Below are 27,926 nucleotides of genomic sequence, written 5' to 3'. Positions count from 1 at the left end.
GCTTCTGGCGCGGAAGGCTTCTTGCCTTTCTTCCCCTCCCGCTTTCTGCCCTTCCGTGCCTCTGGGCTTCCTCCTTCCCTGAGTTTCTCCTCCTTGGACCTTCCGATCCAGGGCTTCTCCCAACCCCCTTTCCTCATTCCCTTCCTGCCTTCTCTCCTTGCCTTCATTCCTCCCTTCCTTCCCTAGCTGATGGAAGGACGCCACTCCCTCCTCTGGAAAGAGCCGGGAGAGCCTACTGGACGGACATGTGGTGGATTTGGAGGGCTGGCTGGCTGTCCCCCATCAGTAACGCCGCTGCCCTCTCCCCCGCCCTGCGGCTCACCTCCCTGCTCCGCATAAGTTTCTTTGTGCTCCTTCGCCATTCATCATGACTGCTGCCTTCTCTCTCCTACAAGAGTTCCCGCAAGCCTCCTCCAGCCTCTCTGCGGGGCGGGGGTTCTCCACATGCTTTCATCACACCACTTTGTTTTCCTTCTCCTCTAGCACCTCCTTTCTCCTCCCCACTTCCCTCTCCTCTGCTTCCCCGCCTCCCACTGCCACCTCTTCCAGTAGCAGGCTTCCTTAGCCTTTGTCTCCCTTCCCTCTCCCTTCCCCTCCGTTGCTGCCTCTGTAACCTGTCTTACCACCAGGGCCTGAGTATACAAAAAATAAATAAATAAATAAATAAAAAGGTCAGTGAGTGGAGGGAGCAGCAATAACCCCTAAAACAGTACTATCAGTGGAACATGATTGATCAATTGAATTCCATAGCGGCTGAAAAATGTGGGATTAAGTAGTGTATTATACGCACAATGAGTTGAGGCATGATGTTCATTTCAAGTTCATTTCGCCGGCCTCTGCCACCAGATCAGGCAATCAATAGGGGCAGCAGATATCATATATCACCTCTCTGCGGGCTGGGGAGAGAGCACCATAATCTCTCGCAAATTTAGAGTGACAGATTTGTCAAGATCTGAAGGGCCCCTGAATAAATGAAGGCAAAGAGACTCCTCCAGCCAGTGACCTGAGGACAAAGCTTCAGTTCAGCTCCCCCCACCACCCCCCACACACACAGAGGCACACACACACACACACACACACACACACACACACACACACAGTGAGCCAAGCCACACACAGACAGGCATATACACAAATCTACACAGAGGCATGAGGTGAGTCCTGCCACACATGCACACACATAATGTGTGAACACATGCTCACAAATACACCCTCTCTGCCCCTGCAATAACCATATATGAAGACACTTGATGCCTCCCTCACCCCTGAGACTCTGGTTTCCCCAAAAGGTAGGAGGGCTCCAGGAAGGGAGAATCAGACACAATAGGACATGCAAATAGCTACAGGGAGTGAAATGAGGATGATGGCACATCCTGAAAAAAGAAGCAGGCACAGGAGAAATGGGGCATGTGGCCTCACGGTCCTCATGCAATCACACACAGACACACAGTTCTTTTCAGAAAGCTTCTCATTCTCATTTCAACACACGCAGACCCTTGTTTATCTGGATGTTTATTTGTGTACAAATGCATAGACACACAATACTCACACAAAAGGGAAAAATAAATTTACCACACTTCAATTTTCAACTCACATGTTGATGCACACATCCCATAAGACTGAAATGATTCCGGAGCCTTACACTGAAAAACCACAACCACCAAGTTTTGTGTCCATGGGAACAAATACCATTGAAGCCGCCTCTGTCTGTCTGCTTCAGATGTGGTCCTGGTCTTGATCTCTGTCTCTTTCTCCCTCTCTTTCTGTCTCTCCTTCTCTCCCTCTCTCTCTCTCTCTCTCTCTCTGTCTCTCACACACATACACACACACACACGCGTGCACGCGCGTGCGCACGTACTTTCTTTGCTTTCCCACTCCCTCCAGAATAGATATGGAGGGAAGATGAGAGGTCACATTAGGAAAGCAGACCCCACGCTCGGTCTGGGAGGCCAGCAAGGGAGGATGGCTGCAGGTTGAGTTAATCAATATATAATATTTTCTATGGTCTCCTGAATGATACTGTATGGTGTTACTGTACATAATGCAATATTGATTATATCATATCGCATAATCACCTATAAACTGATACATATAACAGTCCCAGAGGAACACCCTGGGGCCTCCGGCATGGGCTGGCCCCAGGCCCAAGGCTCTTCAACTGGTCATGGGCTGAGGGGAGCCCAGGAGTGACCAAGTTGTTATAGGGTTTGTGGGGGAAACCCCACTGTGGGGAGTTGCAAGGTGTGGGTTAAGGGAGAGGCTGCAGAGCAGGCTCATTGCCTACTGTACACCTTGAAAATGCCAGGGAACCGAGGCGGGAGGCAGGGATAGGGGAGGGCTGAGAACGCCTGGGGAAAGGGGACATGGAAACAGGACTGACCTGTAGCCTAGGGGGAGCGGGCACCAGTGTGACAAGTCTCTGCTCCCTCTGGAGACCTGCAGGAGGAACCAGGTGACCAAGAAACTGGCTCCTGTAGGAGGCCTAAGCCCAGGTCCAGGTTGGAGACAGAGGCCGAGAAGGTGGCCGGGGCACAGCGGCATCCACGGGGGCCCTTCTGTGGGCTCTGCCCAAGTGGGAGCTTTGCTGCTGTAGCGACACCTCTTTCCTCCCGCTTGGCTTCTCTCTGGCCTCGGTCCTGGCCCAACCCAAGCAGAGTGCCTCAGCTCTGCCTCAGAGCCCCTCCTCCCTCAGGGCGAAGTTAATTACTTCACCCAGTCTCCAGGTTACACTCGGCCTTGGAAATTTGATGGTTTTCAACCCTTGGAATCAGTGGAACTGAAATTCATCTCGGAGCCGAGTTCAATTCTCCACAGGCTCAGTAATGCCCGTCTGAGACACCCAGCTTCTTTCTTCCCCAGGCTGGCCCTGGTTTGGGGGCAGGGGGTGGTTCAGGGAGACATGCCCTGGGGAGCTGGCTCCTGGAAGCCCGCTGGCTCCACCTCTGGCTAATCCTTCCTGACCCCACAGTGTGACTACTCCATCTCTTACCAGGTCCTCAGGTCCTTCTGTTCCCTGGGCTTCCTCAGCCAGGTCTCTGAGGCAGGGCCACCCTCTGGTGTCAGCCCCACTGGCCTAGGGCTGAGAGTAGGGGGTCCCATAGGGGTGCAGAGCTCCAGGGCCGGGTGCCCACCTCTCTGCCCTGCACTGTTTCTGTGCCTCTGCTGGTCTGGCGCTAATGCCCTGAGTGTCCATGTGTTTTCCAGATGTGTCCGAGGGCTCAGTCCCCAATGGAGATTCCCAGAGTGGCGTGGACAGTTTGCGGAAGCACTTGCGAGCTGACACCTTCACCCAGCAGCAGCTGGAAGCTTTGGACCGGGTCTTTGAGCGTCCTTCCTACCCTGACGTCTTCCAGGCATCAGAGCACATCAAATCAGAACAGGTGAGGAGGGAGCTTTCTGCTTGCAGAAGTAGAAAGGAACCAGCAGAGCAAGGCCTCTCAAGAACTTGTTCACCAAACACCACGTGCATAGCTGGCATTGTATGTGTTACACACATGTGTTCTGTGTGTGTGCAGTGCGAACAGGCTTACATGAGACAGTATAGTATCGTTAAGACAAATCTTTATGGTCTGTATATAGTAATTAGAAATGATGAGTTCTGGATGCAAGAGTATGGCCTTGGGTAAATCATCTCTGTTCAGAGCCTCAATTTCCCCATCTATAGAATGAAGGGCTTGGATGTAGCATTTGACAAGTCCCTTCTAGCTCTGCTTCTCCGTGGTTCTGGCATGGAGTACTCAGGAACATCCTCTTGCTGTGTCCCTTGCCCACAGCCCCTCAGGTCCTACAGAAAATCTATGCTAGCCTGGGGAGCTTTCCTTGCCCAGTGTCAGGAGAGCCCACCTGTGCCTGCGTCCTGCTCCCCAAGCCAGCCATTCGATGGAACCCTAGGTAGGCTGACAGCTTACCACTTACACCCAACACTCTCTGCAGACACTGAGCAGCCCAGGACACACAGCATGGGGCACAGCATACAACACACCAGCAAAACGCCCAACGCAGAAACCACCTCCGAACTTTTCCATGTGCTGGTGTGCATGTGTTCACACTCCACCCACAGCCCACAGTACTGTGCTCACACTCCACCGTCCACCTGCTCCCCACCCACAGCCCACGGTACTGTGCTCACACACCACCGTCCACCTGCTCCCCTCTCCCACAGCCCAAGGTACTGTGCTCACACACCACCGTCCACCTGCTCCCTCACCCACAGCCCACAGTACTCACAGCTAGCCCCGGTAGCTGCATGNCACTTACACCCAACACTCTCTGCAGACACTGAGCAGCCCAGGACACACAGCATGGGGCACAGCATACAACACACCAGCAAAACGCCCAACGCAGAAACCACCTCCGAACTTTTCCATGTGCTGGTGTGCATGTGTTCACACTCCACCCACAGCCCACAGTACTGTGCTCACACTCCACCGTCCACCTGCTCCCCCACCCACAGCCCACGGTACTGTGCTCACACACCACCGTCCACCTGCTCCCCTCACCCACAGCCCACGGTACTGTGCTCACACACCACCGTCCACCTGCTCCCCTCATCCACAGCCCAAGGTACTGTGCTCACACACCACTGTCCACCTGCTCCCTCACCCACAGCCCACAGTACTCACAGCTAGCCCCGGTAGCTGCATGGAGCCAGTGGGTGTGTGCTGCCCCCAGATCACCAGCTCAGCATACCCCTAGCGTATGTCTCCACCCACATACGCTGGGTGGAGCCCCCAGCACACCCGCTTACACACAGGGGCACACTCCCATCCCTGCTACACATGCAGCCCAGGCCAGGCCCACAGTCGCAGCACAACACAGCACTGCTGTGCTTGCACACACGCACACATGCTCCCACACATGCACGTCAGTGCAGCCCCACAGCCTCGCACGCTACAGTTCCACTCTAAGACTCCAATAGCTCCCAGCCACTCGCCTTTCTCCCCGCCCGTCCTTTTATCCCATAAGCTGTTTGTCTTCATAAAACAAAAATCAAAAGTCTTTTTAAGGTGCCCTGAGCCATAAACCAACAAAGGAGGAGCCGGCCGAGGCAGGCGGCTCGGTGCACCCTCCCTGAGTCCCCGGCTGTATTACAATGAATAACCTTTATTTACTTTCATTAGACTATTAAACACCAGCACAGTCATTTTTCCCCCTGAAACTCGGAGCAGGGCCCATAAAGCAAATCCGAAGCCTAATTGAGTTCATTTTAATTTCTCTCCGATCACAGCGAATTACTCTGGTGATAAATCAGGGGGCAGCTTCACCCCCAGTAGAAGGCCTAATTTGCAGCTAATTACAAAACTGATTTCTACAGGAAGATCAATACGAGAAGGAATTGGAAATGACGAGGCAATCCCGTCCAGCCATGGAGGGGAGAGGGTACTCTGGGGGGGGCCAGGAAGCGGAAGGGAAAAAAACGGACCCGAAAGAGCAGAAAATCAGTTTTAATTTAACGTAATATTAATCAGAGCAACTTTTCCTGCTTTGTGCAGGCTCCTGGTCTGCCCAGCTCTGGGGTCTGGCTTGGCCGTGGCTACAATAAAAAGGCAATTACCCGAGTGTTTCGGGCAGGACACCCTTTCAGAGTCAATGACTGGCCCCCTCCTACCCTTCTGTTAGCCATGTGGACTCTCCCCCTCCCCAATTTCATACCCCAGTGCACAGGCAAAGAGCGAGGGGCCCATGGGGCTGTCATTGTTTGTTTTTAAAAAAGGGGCACCCATACCGGCGCAGCCGGCAGTGCCAGGCTGAAGGCCCCACTAGGCCCTTCCCCCAGCTACTGGTTCTGCCAGTCAGGCCATGGTTCCCCCTCCTCCCCAAGGTTCCTCGACATCCCATGTCTCTCAACAAGGGGATCCCCACTACTACACCCTACCTTCGGGGGTGCTTTGGCAGGAGATGCAGAAACATAAAGGGTGCTGGCATAAATGCCCAAAATGTGTAAAGGGTGCTGCGCCTCCGGTTTCACCAAGTCAGGTCTGCTCCTACCCACACAAAACTTGCCATCATCCGCCAAGCCCCCCCCCCCTCGCATCTCCCCTCTGTCCCACCATCTCTTTCTACCCCATCTGGGAGGGCTCCCCGTTCCTCCTTCCCATCTGCACACCAAGCCCTTTCTGTGTGTGTGCATCAATAGAGAGCTGTCACTTTTCTCTCTCCTCCCAGGGGAATGAGTACTCCCTCCCAGCCCTGACCCCTGGGCTTGATGAAGTCAAGTCGAGTCTATCTGCATCCACCAACCCTGAGCTGGGCAGCAACGTGTCAGGCACGCAGACATACCCCGTTGTGACTGGTAAGGGGGCTTCCAGGAGGGTGGGGGCACCGTGTTCAGTGGAGGGTGCCTCAGCCCATGCCATCTGGGGCCCAGTGTGATAAGCAGATCCCCCGCCATGATATTTACAGAAAGAACGAGACTTCTAAAACTAGGGTGCTTCCTGAACAGGTGTGTGCTGATGTGGGGAGAAAAAAACTGGGGTCAGGGTGTCTGTGGGCTTCAACCTGGAAAGGCTGATGCTAGGAGGGGCTGTTGCCAGTTCTTCCTCCTGTCCTTCACCTCTCCCTTTGCCTGTTTCTCTTCCCTCTCCCAAGTTGCCCAGAATCATGAGCCTCTTGTGAGGACATCTGCAGAAGGCAAATAAGCCAGGCTGGTGAGAGTGGAGCATGGGTACCCAGTGTCCAGCCTCCACATGTGTGTCAGCAAGGCTCCTGGGGGACCTGCTTCCCACTCCCTCCAGACAGCATGGGTGACCATGGCTTTGGGCTTGAGGGCATGGCACCCAGCTCTGTGGAGTTTGAGATGAGTACAATTATTCCAGCCTTCCTCCTGCTTCCCAGAGAAGTCACTGACACCAAGGCTTGATTTCAAGGCCAGGTAGGATCAGGGTTGGCCCACAATCAAATGCAGAGCTAGGGGTGCCATGGCCAGGAACCCCTACAGATGAAGAGCAGCAGGGCCAGTTAGTTTGGAAGGGGAGGTGGGGTCCAGGGAAGGCCGCAGAACTCCAGCCTGTGGAAGGCGTGTACCACTGCAGAAGGGTTTCCAGGCCAGGAGACTGCCCAAGTGGGAGAGACATACATTGAGGTGTTATTAAAATTCACCTAATTATTCTGGAGACACTAAAGCCAATGTGCCGTTTGTTCCTTGGGAGACAGGATGATTGAGAAGGGTCTCGGCGGGGACTGGGAGACACTGAGGCGTTACCTGCAGAGTGAGGCAAGCGGAGGTGGCCTGGGGACCCGGCAGCGGGGCTGCACAGCCAGCAGCAAAGGCAGGGAACAGGCACAGCGCACTCTAGGACTGGGCCCTGGTTCTGCCTGGGAGCTGGTCTGAGTGCAGCTGCACTTGAGCCTGAGCTGGGCTCAGTGGCCACCCAGCTTCCACCTGGGGGTTTAGGAGAGCCCTGTCAGCTTTCCCAGCCTCTCCCTAAGGGGCTGTACTGGTACAACTGTTTCCAGCCTAGATCTTTGGCTAGGGAGTCAGAGGTTGAGTTCTGGAAGTGTTGGAGACCTGGACTGGGCTTTCGGGAGTGACGACCTTAGCTAGGTTAGCTGGGCCAGGACATAGCCCATGACCGAATGGCCCTCAGCATGAGCCATTTTTTGCCCAGCTGGGAAGCTCTCTGACCTGCTAGGTATTCTGACCCAAGGCAGAGGCCACCTTTCTTCTGACCTGCTCAGAGGTACAGTGGTCACTTCCCAAAGATAGCCACTCCAAGCACTGGGCAAAGAGAACCCGGGAGACTTCTCTAACCCCATTGCTGCCCAGTGCTCAGACCATAGTCCAGAAGGCGAGCACTTCCTGGGGTGGAGATATGGATCTTCAGGGTAGGGCTTCTGCCATAGGAGACCAGAGGCTGGTGCAGAGAAGTGCCTCCACCTTGAGCAGCCCCCACCCGTCTCCCCCCGCATGGCCCTGGAACAGTCCCAGCTCAGCCTGCGAACATCTCCGGCTGATCCATCTGGATCCAAGTGTGAGAAAAGTTCATTTCAGACCCAGCTTGACATTCCCAGGTGGCAAGTTAGCACTAACATCTCAATCTGTATGCGACATTTCAATCAAGCGAGGAGTAACAAAAGCAGAACCATTAACATTCGGAGCTGTTCACCAGTGGTAATGACGGGGAAACTCTCTCAGAAACTGGAAATTACCAAAAAGAGAGAAGTGTGTGGAGAGGTGGGGGAGGGAAGATGGGGATGGGGTAGGGAATGATTTTTCCACACTTAGGCCAAGATCCAGTGTTTGGATTAATAGCGCCATTACCCAAGAAAGAGCTGCAGATTATGCTCATTCTTAAACTGTTTTCGCTGGCAATTAAACTGCTGCAGTTATTGATCTTTGTTGATTTTATGTCCTCCTAATTTGCATAATCTATTAAAGATGAATGATTTATGATGTGTTTATTATGGGGACAAACAGAATTTGCTAGAGGTACTGTCAAGGTGAGCAATGGGGCATTGCTCAGACTCCATGGGCCATCTCAGCAGTGGGTCCAGAGTGTTGGCCTTCAGGCCAGGATATTGTGGGTAGTAGTGAGCAGTGATGCAAGAAGAACAGAAACAGGAGAGTGGACTTTGGGTGAGTTCTTCTAGAAAGATGTTGGCATATATGAGAACCGGGCTCCAGGTAGAACTGGTATTTGAGAGAGGCCCTTAGTATATTTGTGGACATTGCCCTCAAAGAGTCTTTAAAAACTTATTTTTTGGCAAATATTAAGGGCTTTGGTGGGAGAAGAGAAAAGAAGGCTCTTTCAGGTGGGTAGGTGATGCTGGGGAGGTGTGTGCTAAAGGTAAGGGAGCTGTTAGGTCAACCCTGTGCCCATAGCCTGACTTAGGAGTGCCAAGGTGTTCAAGGAGCCCTCTTCATCCTCCACGTCTCAGGTACCCTGCTCATCTTCTTTCCCAGGACTGGCAGCTGTGGCTGCAAACCTTAGGGGATGAAGGAATGCCCTAGCCCAACCTGAAAAGCCAGACCTTATTGAGATTCCTGCCACCTCCTGGCACTGGAGGCTGATTTCAAACTTCACCAGCCACTTGATGCAGCTATTCCACAAGGTCAGGACTGAGAGAGGAACCTGGACTATTGTGTGCAGGGGAGAGTGGGGCCCAGTGGGCCAGGACACAGCTAATCACATTGCAAGCAAGGGTGGCTGCCAGAGGCTAGGGCTCAGCCCCGTAGCCTCCCCTCCCCACCTTCCATCAGGGAACCAAGGAAAGAGACTGATTTTGCTGGGTAGTGTTTGCAAGTTCTGCCGAGATTTTAATTTCACTGCATCACAACTCAGCAAGCTGCCAAGTCAAGCTGGTTATTTAAATTTATCACCCACTTTCCCTTCCGCCGCTGGGCTGCTCTAGCTCAGCGGCATCTCTTCTCTCCAGCCCACGGCTCTAGGCTGCTGGTCTGGAACGGAGCCGAGTCTCTCCTAAGTGATAAAGAAAAAGGGACCAGCTACATGAGAGAATGGGTCAGGGGCATTCTGGCCCCAGGCTTTTTCAGGTTGGATGGCTGTGGCTTTCACCACCTTCTTGACCCTCCAAAGGACCCCAGGGGGCTGCCATCCACCTCTCAGTAATCCCAGGGCCCTCTGGGTCAGAGCATCTGCAGTGAGAACTCTGGCTCCAGCTGCATGCTGGAGCCTTCATTCCTTAAAGTCTCCCTTCCCTGGTAGAAAAGATAGCTCCTGTTCCCCATGGCTTTCTCACCTTGCCTCCCTCCCCATGCCTGGCCGGGGCTGCAGTGACAGAGGAGCATGCCGAGATGCTGGCAGTGATGTTGATCTGGGAGGAGAAGACGAGAACTTACTCCAGGATTCCCAAAGTCACTGGGGATGTTTCTGAGCATGAGAGAGTCCCTTGACACAGTGTGAGTCCACCCTGAAGGAGAGAGCCCATATGCAAGGGACAGTGCTGGGGGAAGTCAGAGATTGTACAGTTCCATGCCTTCTAGAAAAGGGTTGGCCAATCTTTTGGCTTCGCTGGGCCACTTTGGAAGGAGAAGAAATGACTTGAGTCACACATAAAATACACTAACACCAAGAGAGCTGGTGAGCTAAAAACGAAAACAAAAGTAAAAAACCTCATAATGTTTGATGAAAGTTTACGAATTTGCGTTGGACCACATTCAAAGCTGTCCTGAGCAGCATGTGGCCTGCGGGCTGTGGATTGGGCAAGCTTGCTCTAGAAACTAGGCAAAACACCAGTCCCTGGAGCCACTGCACCGAGCAGGCTTCACTGGCCTCTAGTGGGCATTGCTGCCACACACTGGCAGAGCCTTGGGCAAGTGCAGCTGTCATCGCCCTTGTTTTAGTCACAGAGAGGTAAAGGAGGAAGGAGATTGATGTCTGGGACCCAGGCAGGCTAAACTCACCAAAACATAACTGAATAAAATATAACAACAAAAATGTTAATACGCAGCAAACCTCATTCTTTGGTGCTAGAAATCAAGGGGAACTCAAAGCCAGATCAGTATTGGAGAGGCTGTTGACATTACACTGGAGGGAGACGCCGACTGGGAGAGGATGGGGTTGTAACACACCAGTCAGGGAACGTGAATTTGGGAATCAGGAAGCTAGAATTGAGTATCATCCTGCTTAAAGCAAGGGACAGAACAGGGATCATATTGTCCTTGAAAGGCAAACACATACACTCATCATCCCAGTAGCCCAGGGAAACAAGGAAGCAGGGGGCAACAGGGAATGTCACCATGAGACATGGAGACCCCAAGCCTGATGCCAGATCAGAGTCCAAATTTATACCATGAGTATCTCGCAGGAAACCCAAGCCAGGAACTTACATAAAAATTTGTCCAGGATAGTTACCCATTCTGAAACCTCATCGGGAGCAATGAGAAACCTTCTTTGTAGAGACATTCTATAATCCAGGGCACGTGGGACTCCCACAGGGTGGGTGGGAGGAAAACCCACCACTAATGATGAGCTTACTAAGAAAAAGTACACATCTCATGTGAACACAAACTTCCAAAAGGGAAAGTTAGTAGAAGCAATAAACAGAACAGTTAACATTCCCCAAGAACTGAAGACAATAGAATAGTCCAAAAGCGCTGTAAACTCAGCATGTTTAATATTCTAAAAAAGATCAAAGGAAGTATCAGTTGTATCTTTATCACAGATCCAGATCCCCTAGTCCCTTCCCACCACTGCTCACCAAATTGTCAGATAATGGAGATCAAAAAGGGCAAAGAATGAGGACCACACCTATAGATTATTGCTTTGGGGTCCAGGAGGCATGGAAAGAGCTGAGCCTCAGGCAACTCTGAAAGTAGAGCCTGTTCCAGGCTTATCCAGGCTCCCAGACTGCTAAGCCTCAGCAGAAAATCTTATGTTTTCTTTGGGAAAATGTCTGAACATTAGAGAGTTAGAGATGGGGACAGTACCTTTCTCCCCAGTGGGGTGGGGACAGGTGGGAAGCCTCAGTAGCTTCCCCATCTTGGTTGGGGGAAGGTGGTTTTATTCAAGAGCTCGGGAGAAATGTCTCTTAATTCCTGAAGACTGCAGTTTTGAAGGAAGCTGTAACTAAGATCCAGGAAGAGATGTAGATGCTGCCCAAGAGGGAAGTGCCCAAGGCAGGAAGAGGGAGCAGAAGAAGCTGGTCTCCCAGAAGCTGGCTTATTTGAGCAGAGGTGGGGGAGGCCAGAGAGGCAAAGTTCACAGCTGGACAGCAGCAGGGACCAGTGTGAGCAGTGTGGGTGTAGCTTCTGAGAAAGGGTTGCCAACTCTCAGAAGCTCAGCCTCCTGGCCCACATCTCAGATGGTTAGCAAAGTGGCCTTTTAGCAGATAGAGGTGTGGACCCTGGGAAACCTCCTCCTCCTACTCAGGGCATCCTGAGGACCTCCAGGAACTGCCTCTTTCCTGTAGTTAACAACCCCCTTCCAATGCAACTGCATTTCCCTCCATAAAACAAACAGCTTAGCCCTTGGCCAGCCCCTAGGGGAGGAGAGTGCAATAAAGACTGAGAAATGTTTCTGAAGGAGGCTGGGAGTCTCCTAGTCTTGTCTGTCAGCTCAAAGCCCCTGATTAGCTAGAGGAATTTAGGGCACAGACATCACAGTTCCTCTCCTTGAAAGGAGAGGGCTAGGACAACTTCAGACATGTGGCAAGTCAGAGAGCCCTTTACTGTGGAGGCCAAAACAAGCCAGAGGGCTGCTCCTCAGTGCTCACATGCCCTAGACCCTTCCTTTAGGCTGTGAGGGTCCCAAGAAAAGAGGCTAGCCTCCTCCAAACATCCCTGAGTCTGCAAGCCACATCCCCAAGGACCTCCAGCCCCCAACCTCAGCTCTGATTTAATTACACGGGCATTTCCATAGCAATGAGACATTGACAGATATGTGGCTGCTCTGGGCCTGCAGCCTAGGGAGTCATTGGATCAGTCCTCTTTTTCCCTTCCTCCTAGTCCACTGCTAGAGGTAATGAATATGGAAAAGAAGAGGCACTAATCCACTCTCGGGATCAGAGTCAGGCCAAATTTGACCAGAATAAAACCTGTGCCACCTCAATCCCAGGTCCCAATCCCATGTCCTTGTCTTTGCCTACCAGCCACCCTGTGCTGCTGGGCTGCCCTCCCCAGAAGGGTGCCATGGCAGAAGTACCCAGGCTGAGAACGGGGCTGCAGAGGGAGGAGCATCGTAGGGAGGGTGACAAAGGTAGGAAGGGTCTGGGGCATCTTAGCAAAGATATAGTTCTGGTGTTTTCTACGCTGAGCTCAAATTTGGCCCATAACCTTGGACCTTTCTTCTTACCTCCTCCCTTCATCTCTTCCCTCTGTCTGTGAGGCCCAAAAGGCTGAACATGCCAAATGGAATGCTTTTTCCTCCAAGGATGGCCTCACTTGTTCATTAGAGATCAGAGAGAGAGAAAGGAGCCAGTCTGAATTTGAATCAAAATATTTTCTAAGAAATCAATGATCTTGCTATCAAGTGCATAACAATAGCCAGCTCAGGCCAATAAAGGATTGCCCAGTTGAGAATACTGGCCACCGCTTTACGATTCATTAGGTTACGGGGACCCTTTCAGCTTCTGTAAATGTCATTTAGATGCTTGATGTGTCCCACAGGGGAATTCTCCAAAAAAGGGATCTCCCAGCACTAAGCTTTTTAGTCCATTATTTGGTACTTTTTAAGAAGAAAATGTTGGCTAAGTAAAAGTAAGGTCAGTCAACCCAACATTTTTGAATGACCAGAAATCCTAAAGACTGCTGTCCCAATGAAACAGGTATGTATTGGTACCAAGGGCTCAGAAATGTCCCAGTGGCCTCAAAGTCACCTAGGCAAGACCTGAAAACCTGTTTCCCCCAGAGGGCCGGCCACCTCCAAGGTGACAGGAAGACCCCCCACTCCTTTCCCAGGTAGCCAGAATCCCTTCCACCTCCACAATTAGCTGTAGCCTCAGGACAAACAAGCCAGTGCTTTTGCAACCCTGAGCTTTGGGAGACAGGCTCCGTCACTATTGTCACTTCTGAGAGGGCTTTGCGTGCCTTCAGCCTGAATCCTCCCCTCTTCTCCCCGGTGGTGGTGGTGGCTGGGCTCGCAGGCAGGGAAGGAGGAAATCCTGCAGGGCTTGGAGAACAGCCTAATGCTGCAGAGGCTTAAGTGGCCGTTTTCCTTGGGATTAGGGTTTCACTTACACAGAGCGCCTGAAAAACACTGTGCTTTCGGAAGGATTAGAGCTGACAATTCAGTGCTCTCAGAGCACAAAATAAAGCCAGAGAGGAACTGGGAGGCCTGGAGTATCAGAAGACTGTGCAAACAGGCTTAACCTCTGCCCACCCAGCATGAGGGTCTCTCATGCTCTGAGCCCATCTGTGAGCCTGGGCCCAACCTCTTGAGTGCCAGCCCCTGCCCAACTCCAATCTTCATTTGTGATTTGCTCATGGAGCCAGAGAAGTCAACGTAGGGACGTGAACTGGGAAGAGGACTGAGCCTCAGTTTCCTCCTCTGTAAAATGAGGGAGTTGGACTAGAAGATAGCCAAGTTCCTTTTCAGCCCTTTGAAAGTGTGATTCTCCCCAACACTCCCTAGTGTTATCCTAGGATGCTAAAGCTGCATTTCCATCCATGGTCCAGCTGAATTAGAAGGAAACCGCCTCCTGTGAGGCCCTGAGCCAATAGGCTACACACCTCAGAGGAGGGCAGGGTGCTGGGAGAAGGAATGGAAACAGCATGACTGGTTGTGTCCGGCCAGTTGGCTGTCAAGGTGTAGACCTCACTAAGCCCCTGCAGATCTGGGTAACATCCCTGCCTAGGACACACCAGGGACCAGGGACTCACGGTGTCAGTGGGAGCTGAGATCAGCTGGAAGAGCAGCCACCCTGAGTTGTAGGCACTGTCCGCTCTGCTGGAACCTGGAGAAGGCAAGCCTCGGGTAGGGTATGGGGCTGAGGCAGAGCCTGGGGCTGTGGGCCGTCCCATAGTCCCTTCTGCCCCAGAGGATAAATCAAATCCTGGGAGGATTTGGAAGCTTGGGAAATAAGAAATGAAAGGAAATATGTAGATAATTCTTTTCCTCTCCTTTTAAAACATCTTGTGTGGATTTAAAGTTTGTTCCTTTAGTGTAATAGATGTAAGTTGAATTGGTCATAAGGTGCTCATAATTGTTATAGTAAATACCAATTATGCATTTATATATTTAGGCAGCAATTACAAATTTAATAACTGTGTATTCCTGTAAGTATTATAAATGCCTATGTCAAATGCAGGCACAGACTGCCAGCCTTGAAGAAATCTAATGTCTTCATTTTTGCTACCTTATGAGAAGCAGACAGAACTTGAGGATAGGGTAGTAAAACAAGAGTTATGTTTTCTGGCCTTAGGGTCCTCCACAGTGTCAAGTGGGTAGCAAAAGTGCTTATTTTCAGAGAAAGATGCTGAGGAAAAGCATCTCCGAACTCCTCAATAGAACTTTTGCTGTATAAATCTATGTCTAATAAGTCTCATCTGAGCCATCATGAGCAGCAGTTTCTGCTTCTTTCGTGGCGTCCTTTTTATTTCCTTGATCTTCTGAATGCTGACATTTTCCTTGACTTGAGATAAACCTCCCTGCTACTTCACATGCTATTTTGCTGTGCTTTGTATCATCTTGTTTATTGATACAATTCAAGTAGTTGCAAACAAATCAGTGTCTTACGCTAAACAACGGGGCTCTTTTGTTTTTTTTTTTTTATATAAAGAGTGCTAATTAATCTTTAAGCCATATTTTTTGAGAATATGATAAAAGTCATATACCATCTACACAGAAAGATACAGATATATAATGTCTATAACATCTTATATATAGATTTATATAGACCCCTTGAAGTGATCTATGGGTTCCTAAGGGGTCAGTTAACCCCAATTTAAAACCACCACTGTAAAAAAGTGGAAGAAATTGAAACATAAGAAACAAGAAGTGACAAGATGTTCTGTTATAGGAAAGATTCACTTGGCATGATCCCATATTACTTTCCTGGACCAAACATCTGTCTGTTTTCTGGGTCTGCACTATTTGAGAATAATATCATTCCAGGATCAGTTCCCAAGTATACAGCCTGTTCTGTAATCCAGTTTCTGCCATCTACTAGCAGTGAAATCTTGGACATTATACTTGGCCCTTCTGAGTTTATTTCTCATCTATAGACTGGGGATCAAAGGCCAGGCGTGGTGGCTCACACCTGTAATCCCAGCACTTTGGGAGGCTGAGGTGGGTGGATCACCTGAGGTTCGAGACCAGCCTGGTCAACGTGGCAAAACCTCGTGTCTCTACTAAAAAATACAAAAGTTAGCTGGGCGCAGTGGCAGGCATTTGTACTCCCAGCTACTTGGGAGGCTAAGGCAGGAGAATCGCTTAAACCTGGGAGGCAGAGGTTGCAGTGAGTGGAGATTACACCACTGCACGCCAGCCTGGGAGGCAGAGCAAGACTCTGTCTCAAAAAAAAAAAAAAAAAAAAAGTGTGGGAGGTTAAAAACATATCAACAGCTGGGCCTGGTGGCTCACGACTGTAATCCCAGCACTTTGGGAGGCTGAGACAGGCGGAGCACCTGAGAGCAGGAGTTGGAGACCAGCCTGGCCAACATAGCGAAACCCCGTCTCTACTAAAAAATACAAAAGTTAGCCAGGCATGGTGGCAGGTGCCTGTAATCTCAGCTACTTGGGAGGCTGAGGCAGGATAATCACTTGAACCTGGGAAGCGGAAGTTGCAGTGAGCCAAGATGGTGCCACTGCACTCCAGCCTGGCTGATGAGAGCAAGACCCTGTCTCAATAAAAATAAAAATAAAATATCAACATCATAGGGTTGATATGAAGATTAAATGAGATAATACATCATATAAAATACGAAGGACACTGCCTAGCATATAGTAGGTGCTCAATGAATGCTAGCTAGTCCTGGCACAAGTAGAAACACAGCTCTGACCTTGAATCTTAGACCTGATAGTGAAAGTAGCGCAAATTACCTGATGACTACAATTTTTTAACTTTCTTAATAAAGGCTTTCACTTTGCTTTTCTCTGTACTTGTAAGAGGAGCTGCACTTAGATTCTCCAAAACAGTTGATTTGATCTGGCCCATTTGGTAAGGAATGTCTGACAAAAGTGCACTGTGATGCAGATATAGTGATTGCTGTAGAAATTGGCTGTAGCATCTTCAGGGACTTCTGCAGTTGAACTGAGAAGATATCCTCATCAAGTACAGTGCTTTGAACACTTCTGGGGACTTTAAGATTCTCCACTACCACTGTTTCTTGAAGACCCTCTTTGTTTTTCAGAAAACTCTCGCAGGAAATTAATAGTCCACCCCATGGAGTTTTATTACAGACTTTTGGCGTCGGGATTTTGTTCTCTGCGTCCTTTTTTATCAACAACCATGACGATATGAGATTTTTGTTTGTCAGATGACTTCTTTTCCTTTTCTTTGGCTCTTTTGGGGAGTATCTGGCTTCATGTTATTAAAAGGCAGTGTGGTATAAACATGGCTTCAAATTTTGGCTCTATCATTTATTAGCTGTGTAGTCATGGTAAAACCATGATGCATCTTTGTGCCTTCATTGTCTCACCCTTGAAACAAGGAAGTTACCTCATCATCTGGAAGGCTCTTCATCTTTAAAAACTTTGTAACCTTGGTCAGGCGCGGTGTCTCACGCCTGTAATCCCAGCACTTTGGGAGGCCGAGGCAGGCGGATCACTTGAGGTCAGGAGTTCGAGACCAGCCTCGCTAACATGGTGAAACCCTGTCTCTACTAAAAATACAAAAATTAGACAGGCATGGTGGCACACACCTGTAGTCCCAGCTACAGGCTGAGGCATGAGAATCACCTGAACCCAGGAGGCGGAGGTTGCAGTGAGCCAAGATCGCGCCACTGCACTCCAGCCTGGGCGATAGAGCAAGACTTCATCTCAAAAAACGAAAAACAAAAAACAACTTTGTAACCTTGGAAAGCAAGTGTCCAACATGAAATGCCCATCCTCTTGTAATAGTATGTGGGTTTTTGTCATTTATAATTTCTGATGCTGTTTTTATGTTACTGGCCATTGTCAGTGAGCAACGAAAATCCTCTACTGCTTTCTGTTGGGTGGCACGTATTTTATAACTGATGTATTCTGTCACATAGCTGTTTTCTCCTTTTTCTGTGCTTTTGCTTGTTGGTATAACGGAGGTGGCTGTGCTGTTGTACAGTTTTAGAGTCTGTCTGCACTCCTATTTTTCCACCCATGTATAGTACAGCAAGGCCCAGTGCTCTGTCGATTCTTGCTTGCACAGATTCCATTACCCATTCATATTCTTTCACTAAAAGAGGCTTGCTCAAAGAATGCTGCTGGGCAAATGGTATGACGGTCTTAGTAATTTGAAAACTTCCTGCAGTATGTGTTTTCCATTATTGACAATGGTGTTGCAGAAAAATATATGGCTCTGGCAAGAGTTTGGTCAATTTTTTCTGTTATTTAGGTGTCACCTGTGTGCTAATGAAGCAATTGAGAGTGCTTTGTATGCAGTGGCCAGCACTGTTGGTGGCTCAGGGGTCCTTAACAGGGTACCTCTTTGTGGTGATACTGGTGTTATAGACTCCGCAGCAGCAGGTGCACGGCTGTATGCAAAACACAAGGAAGCTTGCCTGCTTTTTCCTAGTCTTGGGACTCTTCTTTCACATTTTTAAAATTTCTACGTGGCACTGCCCAGCTTCAGTTTTCTAAATAGAATTTGGCAATGTGCCTTTCAATCAACTGTCCAGTGGGTGACTTTCAGCATGCGAAAGTTCCTACCTGAGGGAAGCTGCCATTTTGTAAGAGAGAAAGCCAGTGGAAATAAAACTTTCTGATAAGACTGCATCCAGGTTAGCCGGAAACATGTTTCTAGTCATCCAGCCTTTCTTCCTTCCTCCTGAAATGAGGTAGGAGATTTTGTGACAAAACCTTAGATTATAAGGAATTCATGGTGACAGGTTGTGGGAATCATGCAACTGAAAACCAGAATTCAGATGCATTTAAATTCCTATTTATTAAGAAAGAGGCACACCCCTTTTCCTGGCTGCTTTGCAGACTTTATGATGACAGGGAAGGAGGAATTAGGTTTCTTTATCTGTTTAGCTTCCAAATCCCTGCATCATCCCTTACTCGATCCTGTCCTGGGCCTTTTTTGACCAATAAGTGCCATATTATTAATCTCTCTAGGAATTGATTTTGATATTGCTGTCATTGTCTACTTCAGGTCCATTCCACTAAGAGACAGTCAGTAGGAGTGTAGCTTTCATTGACAACAGAAGTCAATAAAAGAAAACCCACATCAAGGCAAACACAAATCCTTTCTTCTGTCTCTCTAGGAGTCAAAACTGATCTCGTGTTTGGCAGTTCTACTCTGCTTGTTCTCGAGTTTTAGGAAATGTAAGATATTGGCTATATTAGACAGGTATAGAGGAAAATCATTCTATTGCATGATAAAGTCACAATGTATGAGTCCCTCACTGTAAACTTCTCATCAGCTTATAAAAATCATAATCTATTGTTTAAATTGTTTTTTAAAGAAAAAGCATATTCTAATATTTACATTTTATCCCAGCCTTTACTTCTTTAAGGAGACCAATATACATGAAACAATAAAAAAATTATAACCCATCAGGAATTGGCTGTTAAGTGCAATAGACTGATGGAGGATTAATCAACAAGTGTTTATTGAGCATCTACCATGTTCTCAACTATGCAGGATAAAGCAGAAGACAGGGTCCTGCCCTCAGGTTGCTTATGATCTGTTTGAAGAAGCAAGCTATGATATGAAACATCAGGGCTGATGCATTATGATATATAATGGCATGGTAAACCATGCAGCACAGATGCTGTGGAAGTTTGGAAGAGAGAAATTTCCCTGGTGGGTAGAAGGGTAGGGATTTTAAGACTTCAGGGGGAAGGAGAGGAAAATGACAAGGAAGAAGAAAAGGTCATGGCAAAAGCATAGGGGGTTCACATCACACAAACCAATAAAAACAGTCAAACTAAACCAGGAGGGGTGAGAATCTTAAGTGGGGTGGAGAGAGTACCTTAGCAGCTTTAAAAGCCACAGAGTTTCATTTCAAACTATAGACTACGGGGAATCAGTGATGGTTTTTACAAGGGAAGTGGTGTGATGAAAGCAATGTTTCATGAGGACTAGCCAAGCAGCCACATTTAGGATAGACAGGAGGGGAAGAATGTGGAGGCAGGGAATGCAAGCAAAAATACTGTGTGGCAAAAAGAAGGTGCTTAAAAGCTGAGCTATGAAGGTGGTGGAAGAAATGGAAATGGAGCAGATGTAACAGACATTGCCAAGGAGAATTGACAATACTTGGTGACTGACTTTATCTAGAATGGGAGGAAGAAGGCTATGTCAAGAAGGACTCCAAAGTTTTTGGTCTTATGATCTTCAAGATCATAAGAACCGACGGAGGGAAGATGAATCTGTTTATATTCCAGTTAGGTTTGAGGTGACAGAGGGACAGCTAAGGAAAATGTTCAGCAGGGTGCTAGAAATGCAAAAACCTGAGCTGTAGCTCTGTATCCTTCCCTGTATAGCTAGGGAAGGATGGATCACTCAGATGTGTCAAGGTAGGGGTGAGGAAACTCATACATCTCTGGAATGCAGGGAGGTGAGGCCATCTTCAACGGGAGTGTAGCAAAGAGAGAGAGAGATGTTTTGGAATAGCCTTTGGGAGACTCATGACTACGGTCCAGCTGATGAAAAGAAAGTGAACGGGCCTGGATATGCATAGTTTTGTGACTTTCTCCAGCCATGCCTTGCCTTCCCAAGGATGGACAGAGGCATTAGAGTGGTAGAGTGGCATTGGCTAGTGAGGAGGATAAGGGGAATCTGGAGGGGTTAAGGGGGTTCCAGGAGGTCCAGGAGAGGATAAAGGGATTATAGCAGAGGGGAGAAAGCAAATTATTATTAGAGATCAGAAAATGCTAAATTGCAAAGGGAGGTGGTGACCCCTTCATAGCAATGGAGGGTGCAGGCAAGGAAGGGAGCCCAGTCATGTGCAGCTGTGTCCCAGAGGACATGTCTGTGGACCAGGGGTAGCACTCCCATCTTGACTCGCTTTGTCTCCCACCCTGCAGGCTCTAGCTGGAGAACCCTCCAGGGACAGAAGTCCAGCAGCTGGTGGGGGAGCAGATTTTACTCATTGGAACTTTATCTGGTCCACTTGCACTGTTGGCTCAAAGCTCCTGATTCACTTCAGGGTGGTTTTCTATCATGTAAATGCCATAAACACTAACAGCAAAATAGTACACTGGCTGGCCCCCTGCTCTCCATACCTGCCAGGCCCAGCACCTGCAGCTCCACTTGGAGAGGACAAGGAATAGCCATCAGTCCCTGTAGGGGTGATGGTGGGGTGTCCTCCAAGCCTGAAGGAAAGATGGGGTATTAGGGAGAGGAAAGATAAGCAAGATGATAGAGGTCCCTTTGGCTACTGGAGAGACCACGGCTGAATATCTTGCTGAAAAGGAGGAGTAAAACCAGGTCATCTCCCTCCCATCTCCATCTGGGTTTGGAATGCACAGAGACACAGGCAAAGGCAAATACACACACACACACACACACGCACACATATACACACACACAAATGCACAGAGAGAGACACAAAGAGCTACACAAAACAGAGATGCATACACACAGCTGATCATAGATATTTAGCTTAGACACATGCAAAGGCACACTCAGACTTGCGCATTCAGGTGCAGACCGGCACACGTACCCCCACACGTCTGCACAGAGCTCTTTCCTCTCCAAGAGTTTCCTCTCCATGCAGTACCCTGGTGTGAGTAGAGGCAGGCCCCTTTCTTCCAGGCCTCACTCCTTCCCCTTTGTGTTTTTCCAGGTCGTGACATGGCGAGCACCACTCTGCCTGGTTACCCCCCTCACGTGCCCCCCACTGGCCAGGGAAGCTACCCCACCTCCACCCTGGCAGGAATGGTGCCTGGTAGGTGACAATGCTGCAGCTGCCTAATCTAGGTGGGGGGAACTAAATTGTGGGTGAGCTGCTGAATGGTCTGTAGTCTGAGGCTGGGGTGGGGGGAGACCCAACGTCCCCTCCCTGCAAACCACTGCTATTCTGTCCCTCTCTCTCCCTAGAGGCTGCAGTTGGTCCCTCATCCTCCCTCATGAGCAAGCCGGGGAGGAAGCTTTCAGAAGTGCCCCCTTGTGTGCAACCCACTGTATGTCATGGCCCCTCCACAGCGCCCACCCACCCAAGTCTGTGCCCGAGGAGCACTCAGCCTCAGCTCCACCCTCAGTGCCCAGCCCACCCCAGCCAGCTGACACTGCTTGGAAGAGCCTGCCCGGGTTTCCATGGAAACTTGGAGCCAAGAACCATTTCCAGGGGCATGTCAGTCACTCAGACAAAGCCACCCTGGTCCACACCAAGACACAAGGGAAGACCAATGTTGAGAACCAACCCCAAACCAGAGGCAAGAGGGAGCTAGTCCCTAAGAGGAATGGAGGTCAGGCTGCGGCAGGAACCAGGGAGACTCACTGCAGCGAGACAAGCTAGAACACCCCTATACCTCTTCAGAGGCACCAAGCCTTCCATTGCTCCCCTGGGGCTCTGACCCATCCCTGATCAGAGGAGTTGGGTTTGGGTTGTTTGGATCAGAGAGGCAGAGGCTCTATTTAACGTCTGGTGACTGCAGCTGGAGGTTGTACTATACCCATCCCCAATCCCCAGATTGCGAGCAGGGGCTTGAAGCCAAAGAGAGCTGAAGTTCCTATGTGCACAAACACCAAAACACTCTTGTCTTAAGAAGGGTTAGACTCACTCAGCCAGCAACTCACTCCCTCTGGTCGCCCTCTATATGGCCTTTCCCTGAAGTTCAACTCTCATTGGCATGGGGAAGGGGGAGGATAGAAGAGAGTGGTTGGCCCCATCCATCCAGGGACATTTAGGGATAACCATGGGTAAGCAGAGCTTGGGGTGGGACAGTGGCAAAGAGGGAGATTGCTGCTGGGTCTTATAGACTAGGGGCTGAAGGGAGTTAGAGGTGTGGGTAAAGGGATTCCTGCCCAGATTTAGGGGAAGGGAAGTAGAAGCCTTATTGGGGGGCAAGGAGATTTTAGGGAGAAGCTCCCAGCAGTGAGCAGGTGGGGGGTGGAGGAGGTTTTAAAGAGGTGGGGGTGAGGGAAGAGTGGGGAGGTGGGGCAGGGAGTCTGCAGGGAGGTGGGGAAGAGGGGAGCTGCAGAGAGCTCGTGGTGGCGAGGGGGGAGTCGTTAAACAGAATCTAGTGCTGATGAGGAAATTACACTTGTTTCATTAGCGATGGGGAAGGAGATAGCTCAGTTCCTCTTGGTCACAGTTGAGCTCAGAAGCTCATTATCCTGCTGCACGCATGCTTTCCCTCCTCGTCAATAAACAGGCTTTCCAGTGGCTGCATCCCCCACCCCCACCCCAGCTCCCTCTCAAAGAGGGGCCCCTTCTCCTCTACTTAACCCGCGGTTAGGGATCACTGTAAACAGTCTGGGGTCATCACACAGGAGAAAGGGCGAGGGGGAAACCTGGAGGCCTGGCCTTTCTCCCGCAGAGGGAGGGAGGCAGCTTCCGACGGCTCCCAACCCACGGGCCCTCTGCTCACCGCTCGCAGACCAGCGGGCAGTTCACCTGCTTCCTGCCGCCTCCATCCCCTGCCGCGTAGCCCACGCATCCAACCTCTTGAGGGAAAAGCGGGAGGGCGGTGTCTCCCAACAGAGCCCCCACCTCTTGTGTTGGCACCGCGCATTGATGCCATTCATAGGACTTTCTGGGAGAAAAGTGTCCCGAAGGCCTTTCTTCGCCACTGTCCCCCATCCCCATTTCCGCCCATTGGGGGCCATGCCTCCTAGAACCGGAGTGGCCTCTATAAAGGCCCTGGCCCCCAGTGCGACAGGGTGGACGCGCCCCAGTACAAAGCCTTCGTGGGTGGCCGCGAGCGCCTCCGCTGGGAAGCCCCGGGCGGGCACTGGCCCACAGGGTCCACCCGTGGGTGTGCGAGCGCGTCGGTGCCTCCCGCCTGCCCGGGCTCTCCCCACGCGGACGCGGTGATCGCCCCACCTCCGCCCGGCCCAACCGCCAGGCTATTACCCTGCCCGCGACACCTGCGCCTGAGACCCGGAGGGAGGAGCGGGCGGAGAAGCCACCGGCCGGACTCGTGGGGTCCGCTCCGGCGTGCACGCGTCTGATCCCCACTCCCCGACCCTCCCGCAGGGAGCGAGTTCTCCGGCAACCCGTACAGCCACCCCCAGTACACGGCCTACAACGAGGCTTGGAGATTCAGCAACCCCGCCTTACTAAGTGAGTACGCCACCTGCCTGGCCGGCGGCTCAGCGCTGCCGCGCGGCTTCTGGACACGGTCCCACTACCGGCGACCCGACCTCTGGGGGCCCGGCTGGGCCAGGGGGACAGGTTTGCTAGTGCAGTACTGAGGCCCGGGGACCCCTTGAGGACGCCCGCACCTCCTGCCCTCCCGTCCCCTCCCTGGTCGCTCGAAGGCTCTGCGCCGCCCTCGCCCTCGGATCCCCTGGAGGGTGCGCAGCCGGGCTTCACCGGATCGGGTCCCTCTCATGCCCCGTGAACGCAACTATTCTCCAGGGCAACTGGCTCCACCGCCCAGCCAAGGTCTCCCAGTCCGGATCCCGCTGGACCCCAGCCAGGGGAGGTCTTTTCTTTGCTTTTCTTTCCTTTTTTGTTCTCCTGTTTGTCCTCTCACCCAGCCCATTCTTCTCCTGTGTTAACTTCCAGGTTCCCCTTATTATTATAGTGCCGCCCCCCGGGGCTCCGCCCCTGCCGCTGCTGCCGCTGCCTATGACCGCCACTAGTTACCGCGGGGACCACATCAAGCTTCAGGCCGACAGCTTCGGCCTCCACATCGTCCCCGTCTGACCCCACCCCGGAGGGAGGGAGGACCGACGCGACGCGATGCCTCCCAGCCACCGCCCCAGCCTCACCCCATCCCAGGACACCCGCAACCCTTCACATCACCCCCTCGAAGGCCGGACAGGACGGGTGGAGCCGCGGGCGGGACCCTCAGGCCCGGGCTCACCGCCTCCAACCCCGCCCGCCGCCCCTCCCCGCCTGCCTAGACTGCGCGGCGCCGCTAGGCCGACTCGGCCCAGCTCGCCCCGGCCTCTACCGAGCCAGCCCCGAAGCCCGCCAGCCACCCGGCCGGACTCGGGCGCGACCAGCCGGCGCGCGCCGCAAGTTTCTGTGACACACAATCAGCGCGGACCGCAGCGCGGCCCAGCCCCAGGCACCCGCTTCGGACGCTCGGGCGCGGGGAGGCTTCGCTGGAGGGGCTGGGCCAAAGAGATTAAGAACAAAACGACTTTCTGCTGAAGTAGGAAGAGCTCGCTGCCGAATCCTTGGGGAAAATTCTTTACCCCCAGTGCCAGCCGGACTGCCCTCGCCTTCCGGGTGTGCCCTGCCGCAGAAGGTGGAATGAGGGAGTGGGGGTCCGGCTCTAGGAACGGGCTTTGGGGTCGTCAGGTCTTTCCAACGTTGGGACCCCAGGAGCGGGGGGTCCCGCACAGACAGAGCTGGACTCTCGGCTCTTCACTGCTCCGCCTGGACTGCCTAGTTCCCCAGGGCCCGGAACCTCCTGCTGCGAGACCAGCTCTCAGCCCTGCCTTGCCCCTACCTCACCGTCTCTTCCACCTGCTGGTCTCCCAGTTTCCCCTCCTGCCCGTCCTTCGCCCGTCCCTCGACGCCCTGCATCCTCCTCCCTGACTCGCAGTCCCATCGGATGCTCTTCCGGGACCGCCGCAGGACCAGTTTCCAAAGGCTGCGGACTGGGATCTTCCTCCAGCAGTTACTTGATTCCCCCTCCCGCGACACAGACTCTCAATCTGCCGGTGGTAAGAACCGGTTCTGAGCTGGCGTCTGAGCTGCTGCGGGGTGGAAGTGGGGGGCTGCCCACTCCACTCCTCCCACCCCCTCCCAGCCTCCTCCTCCGGCAGGAACTGAACAGAACCACAAAAAGTCTACATTTATTTAATATGATGGTCTTTGCAAAAAGGAACAAAACAACACAAAAGGCCACCAGGCTGCTGCTTTGTGGAAAGATGGTGTGTGTTGTGTGAAGGCGAACCCCAGTGTACATAACCCCTCCCTCTCCGCCCTGTCCCGCCCGGCCCCATAGAGTCCCTGTCGCCCGCCGGCCCTGCCTGTAGATAGGCCCCGCTGTCTGTGCTGTGAGAGTCGCCGCTCGCTGGGGGGGAGGGGGGAACACAGCTACACGCCCATTAAAGCACAGCACGTCCTGGGGGAGGGGGGCATTTTTTATGTTACAAAAAAATTACGAAAGAAAAGAAATCTCTATGCAAAATGACGAACATGGTCCTGTGGACTCCTCTGGCCTGTTTTGTTGGCTCTTTCTCTGTAATTCCGTGTTTTCGCTTTTTCCTCCCTGCCCCTCTCTCCCTCTGCCCCTCTCTCCTCTCCGCTTCTCTCCCGCTCTGTCTCTCTCCGTCTCTGTCGCCCTCGTCTGTCTGTCTCTGTTCCTTCCTCGGCCTCTCTTCCCAGCCCTGGCCCGGCCGCCCTGTCTCCGCAGGCTAGATCCGAAGTGGCAGTTCCAGCCCCCGGCTCGCCCCTACGCGGCCGTGCCCCGGTCGCCCCGTGCGGCCAAAGGCCGGGCCGCCCAGCCCCGCCCCACCCCGTAGTTGCTCTTTCGGTAGTGGCGATGCGCCCTGCATGTCTCCTCACCCGTGGATCGTGACGACTCGAAATAACAGAAACAACGTCAATAAAAGTGAAATAAAAGTGAAAATAAATAAATAAAAATCCTTGAACAAATCCGAAAAGGCTTGGAGTCCTCGCCCAGATCTCTCTCCCCTTCGAGCCTTTTTTATTTGAAAAGGAAAAAGAGAAAAGAGAATCGTTTAAGGGAACCCGGCACCCAGCCAGGCCCCCAGTGGCAAGGGCGCCGAGGTCCGACCCATCCCAGTCCTGTGGGGCTGGCCGGGCAGAGGCCCCAGACCCAGGCCCAGGCCTAACCTGCTAAAAGGTCCCCGGACGGTTCTGGTCTCCCCGGCCACTTTCAGCGCGTCGGTTCGTTTTCATTCTTTTTCTTTTGTGCACATAAGAAATAAATAATAATAATAATAATAATAATAAAGAAAGAATAAAATTTTGTATGTCACTCCCCATGGCTCCAAGTTTGTCTCTCCCTGTCTCTGAGATGGGCCTCCCCTCGATTGGTCGATCCCCAAAAGTCCCTTCAATGATCTTCCCAACTACACTCCCACTGCGACCTCCAACTCCTTTGCTGAGACCTCCTTGGCGGCAGCTGAACCACGGTGAAGGCCGAGACAAGCCTGCCCTTTAGTAGCCACCCTTCCCCGTGCACCCTGGCCCTGGGACTGGAAGTTCTTACTCTCCGAAACTGTAGAATAACTCCCAGTTAGGCGCCTATACTAGGCCAACTCTGTGGTCCTACCAGTACACCCGCATCCAGATTTAGGGTGCTGGCTCTCAGAACCCGACGTCTGAGGCCCTCTCCACGTGGGTGGAGGGGTGGTCGTCTGTCCTATCTCCTCCCTCCGTTCCCCATCCAGTGCAGTTGCTCGTGGGCGCAGCAGCAATTTTATCCCCGGAGTCTGCCATGAGACGCGAAGACCGCACAGGCTTGCCGCAAATGTCCTCTCTCTGCGTTTACTTCTGGGCCAGAAGAATGTCCCGCAGAGGCCCCGAGACCTGGTTCATGGGTCTTCACGCGCCTCCAGTGTCTTGCGGAGCCCCGAGCCCCAGCAAGAAGCGGCTGAAATTGGTGCGCCTTGTGCTGTGGTCTGCGTGTGTCCCGAAGAGAGCGCTCAGACGCCTATGTCTGTCGTGGGGCGGTCGGCGGCTTCCTGCATACCTACGGCTCTCTGTTCATCTATGTGTTCGTCTATATGTCCCTGGATGGGTCTGGGGGTGTGGTAGTAGGATAATTTTTTTATTTTAGCCATCCTTGCTGTTCTTATGTCCAGGTGCCCAGTGAAAGATCTGTATGTCTCCACCTCTCTGTTCTCTGGGAGGTGTTGCAGGGGTTGGGGGATGTGGTGACTGTCCAGGATTGTTCTGCTGCATCAGAGATACTTGGGAGGGCCTCCTTTCCATCCCTTCAACAACTTTCCAGCTCTGGCCCTCCCACCCTCTTGCCAACACAAAGGGCCCAGCTTCCACCTGGAAACTTTCCTTCTGTGCCCCTGGGACACCTTCCCAGCTCAGCTTCTATCACAGCTTCCTCCCACTTGAAAGGCTCTTGAATCTCTGAGCTGCCAGGGATGCAAGCAGGACGTTGGGGCAGACTAAGAAGTGACCTTCCCCTTTGGTTTGGGACAGTGTCTCCTAGACACCTCCTTCCCATCAGAATCCCAGAGACCTTTCTTTCAAGTCAATTTGCCCAGGTTCACCCATATCATGGCACCTCTGGGGGATGTACAGGACCCTCTACAAATCAGCAAACCCTCAATCA

General features: G+C 51.8%; 1 protein-coding gene across 1 annotated transcript; it reads left to right on the top strand.

Moving 5' to 3' along the window:
* The first annotated feature begins 245 nt into the window (after positions 1-245).
* PAX2 (paired box 2) lies at positions 246-26,609 on the top strand. The gene is given in 8 exon segments (XM_017851653.1): positions 246-339; positions 2,435-2,572; positions 3,205-3,380; positions 6,166-6,292; positions 21,326-21,427; positions 23,681-23,767; positions 24,215-24,255; positions 24,257-26,609. Coding segments are annotated over 8 exon segments (864 nt in total). The 3' UTR covers positions 24,356-26,609.
* Positions 26,610-27,926: the final 1,317 nt, after the last annotated feature.

The sequence above is a fragment of the Rhinopithecus bieti genome, unplaced genomic scaffold, assembly GCF_001698545.2.
Source record: "Rhinopithecus bieti isolate Rb0 unplaced genomic scaffold, ASM169854v2 scaffold_31787, whole genome shotgun sequence".
NCBI lineage: Eukaryota > Metazoa > Chordata > Mammalia > Primates > Cercopithecidae > Rhinopithecus > Rhinopithecus bieti.
The sequence above is the reverse complement of the archived record's forward strand: the minus strand, read 5'-3'. Positions and strand labels throughout refer to the sequence as shown.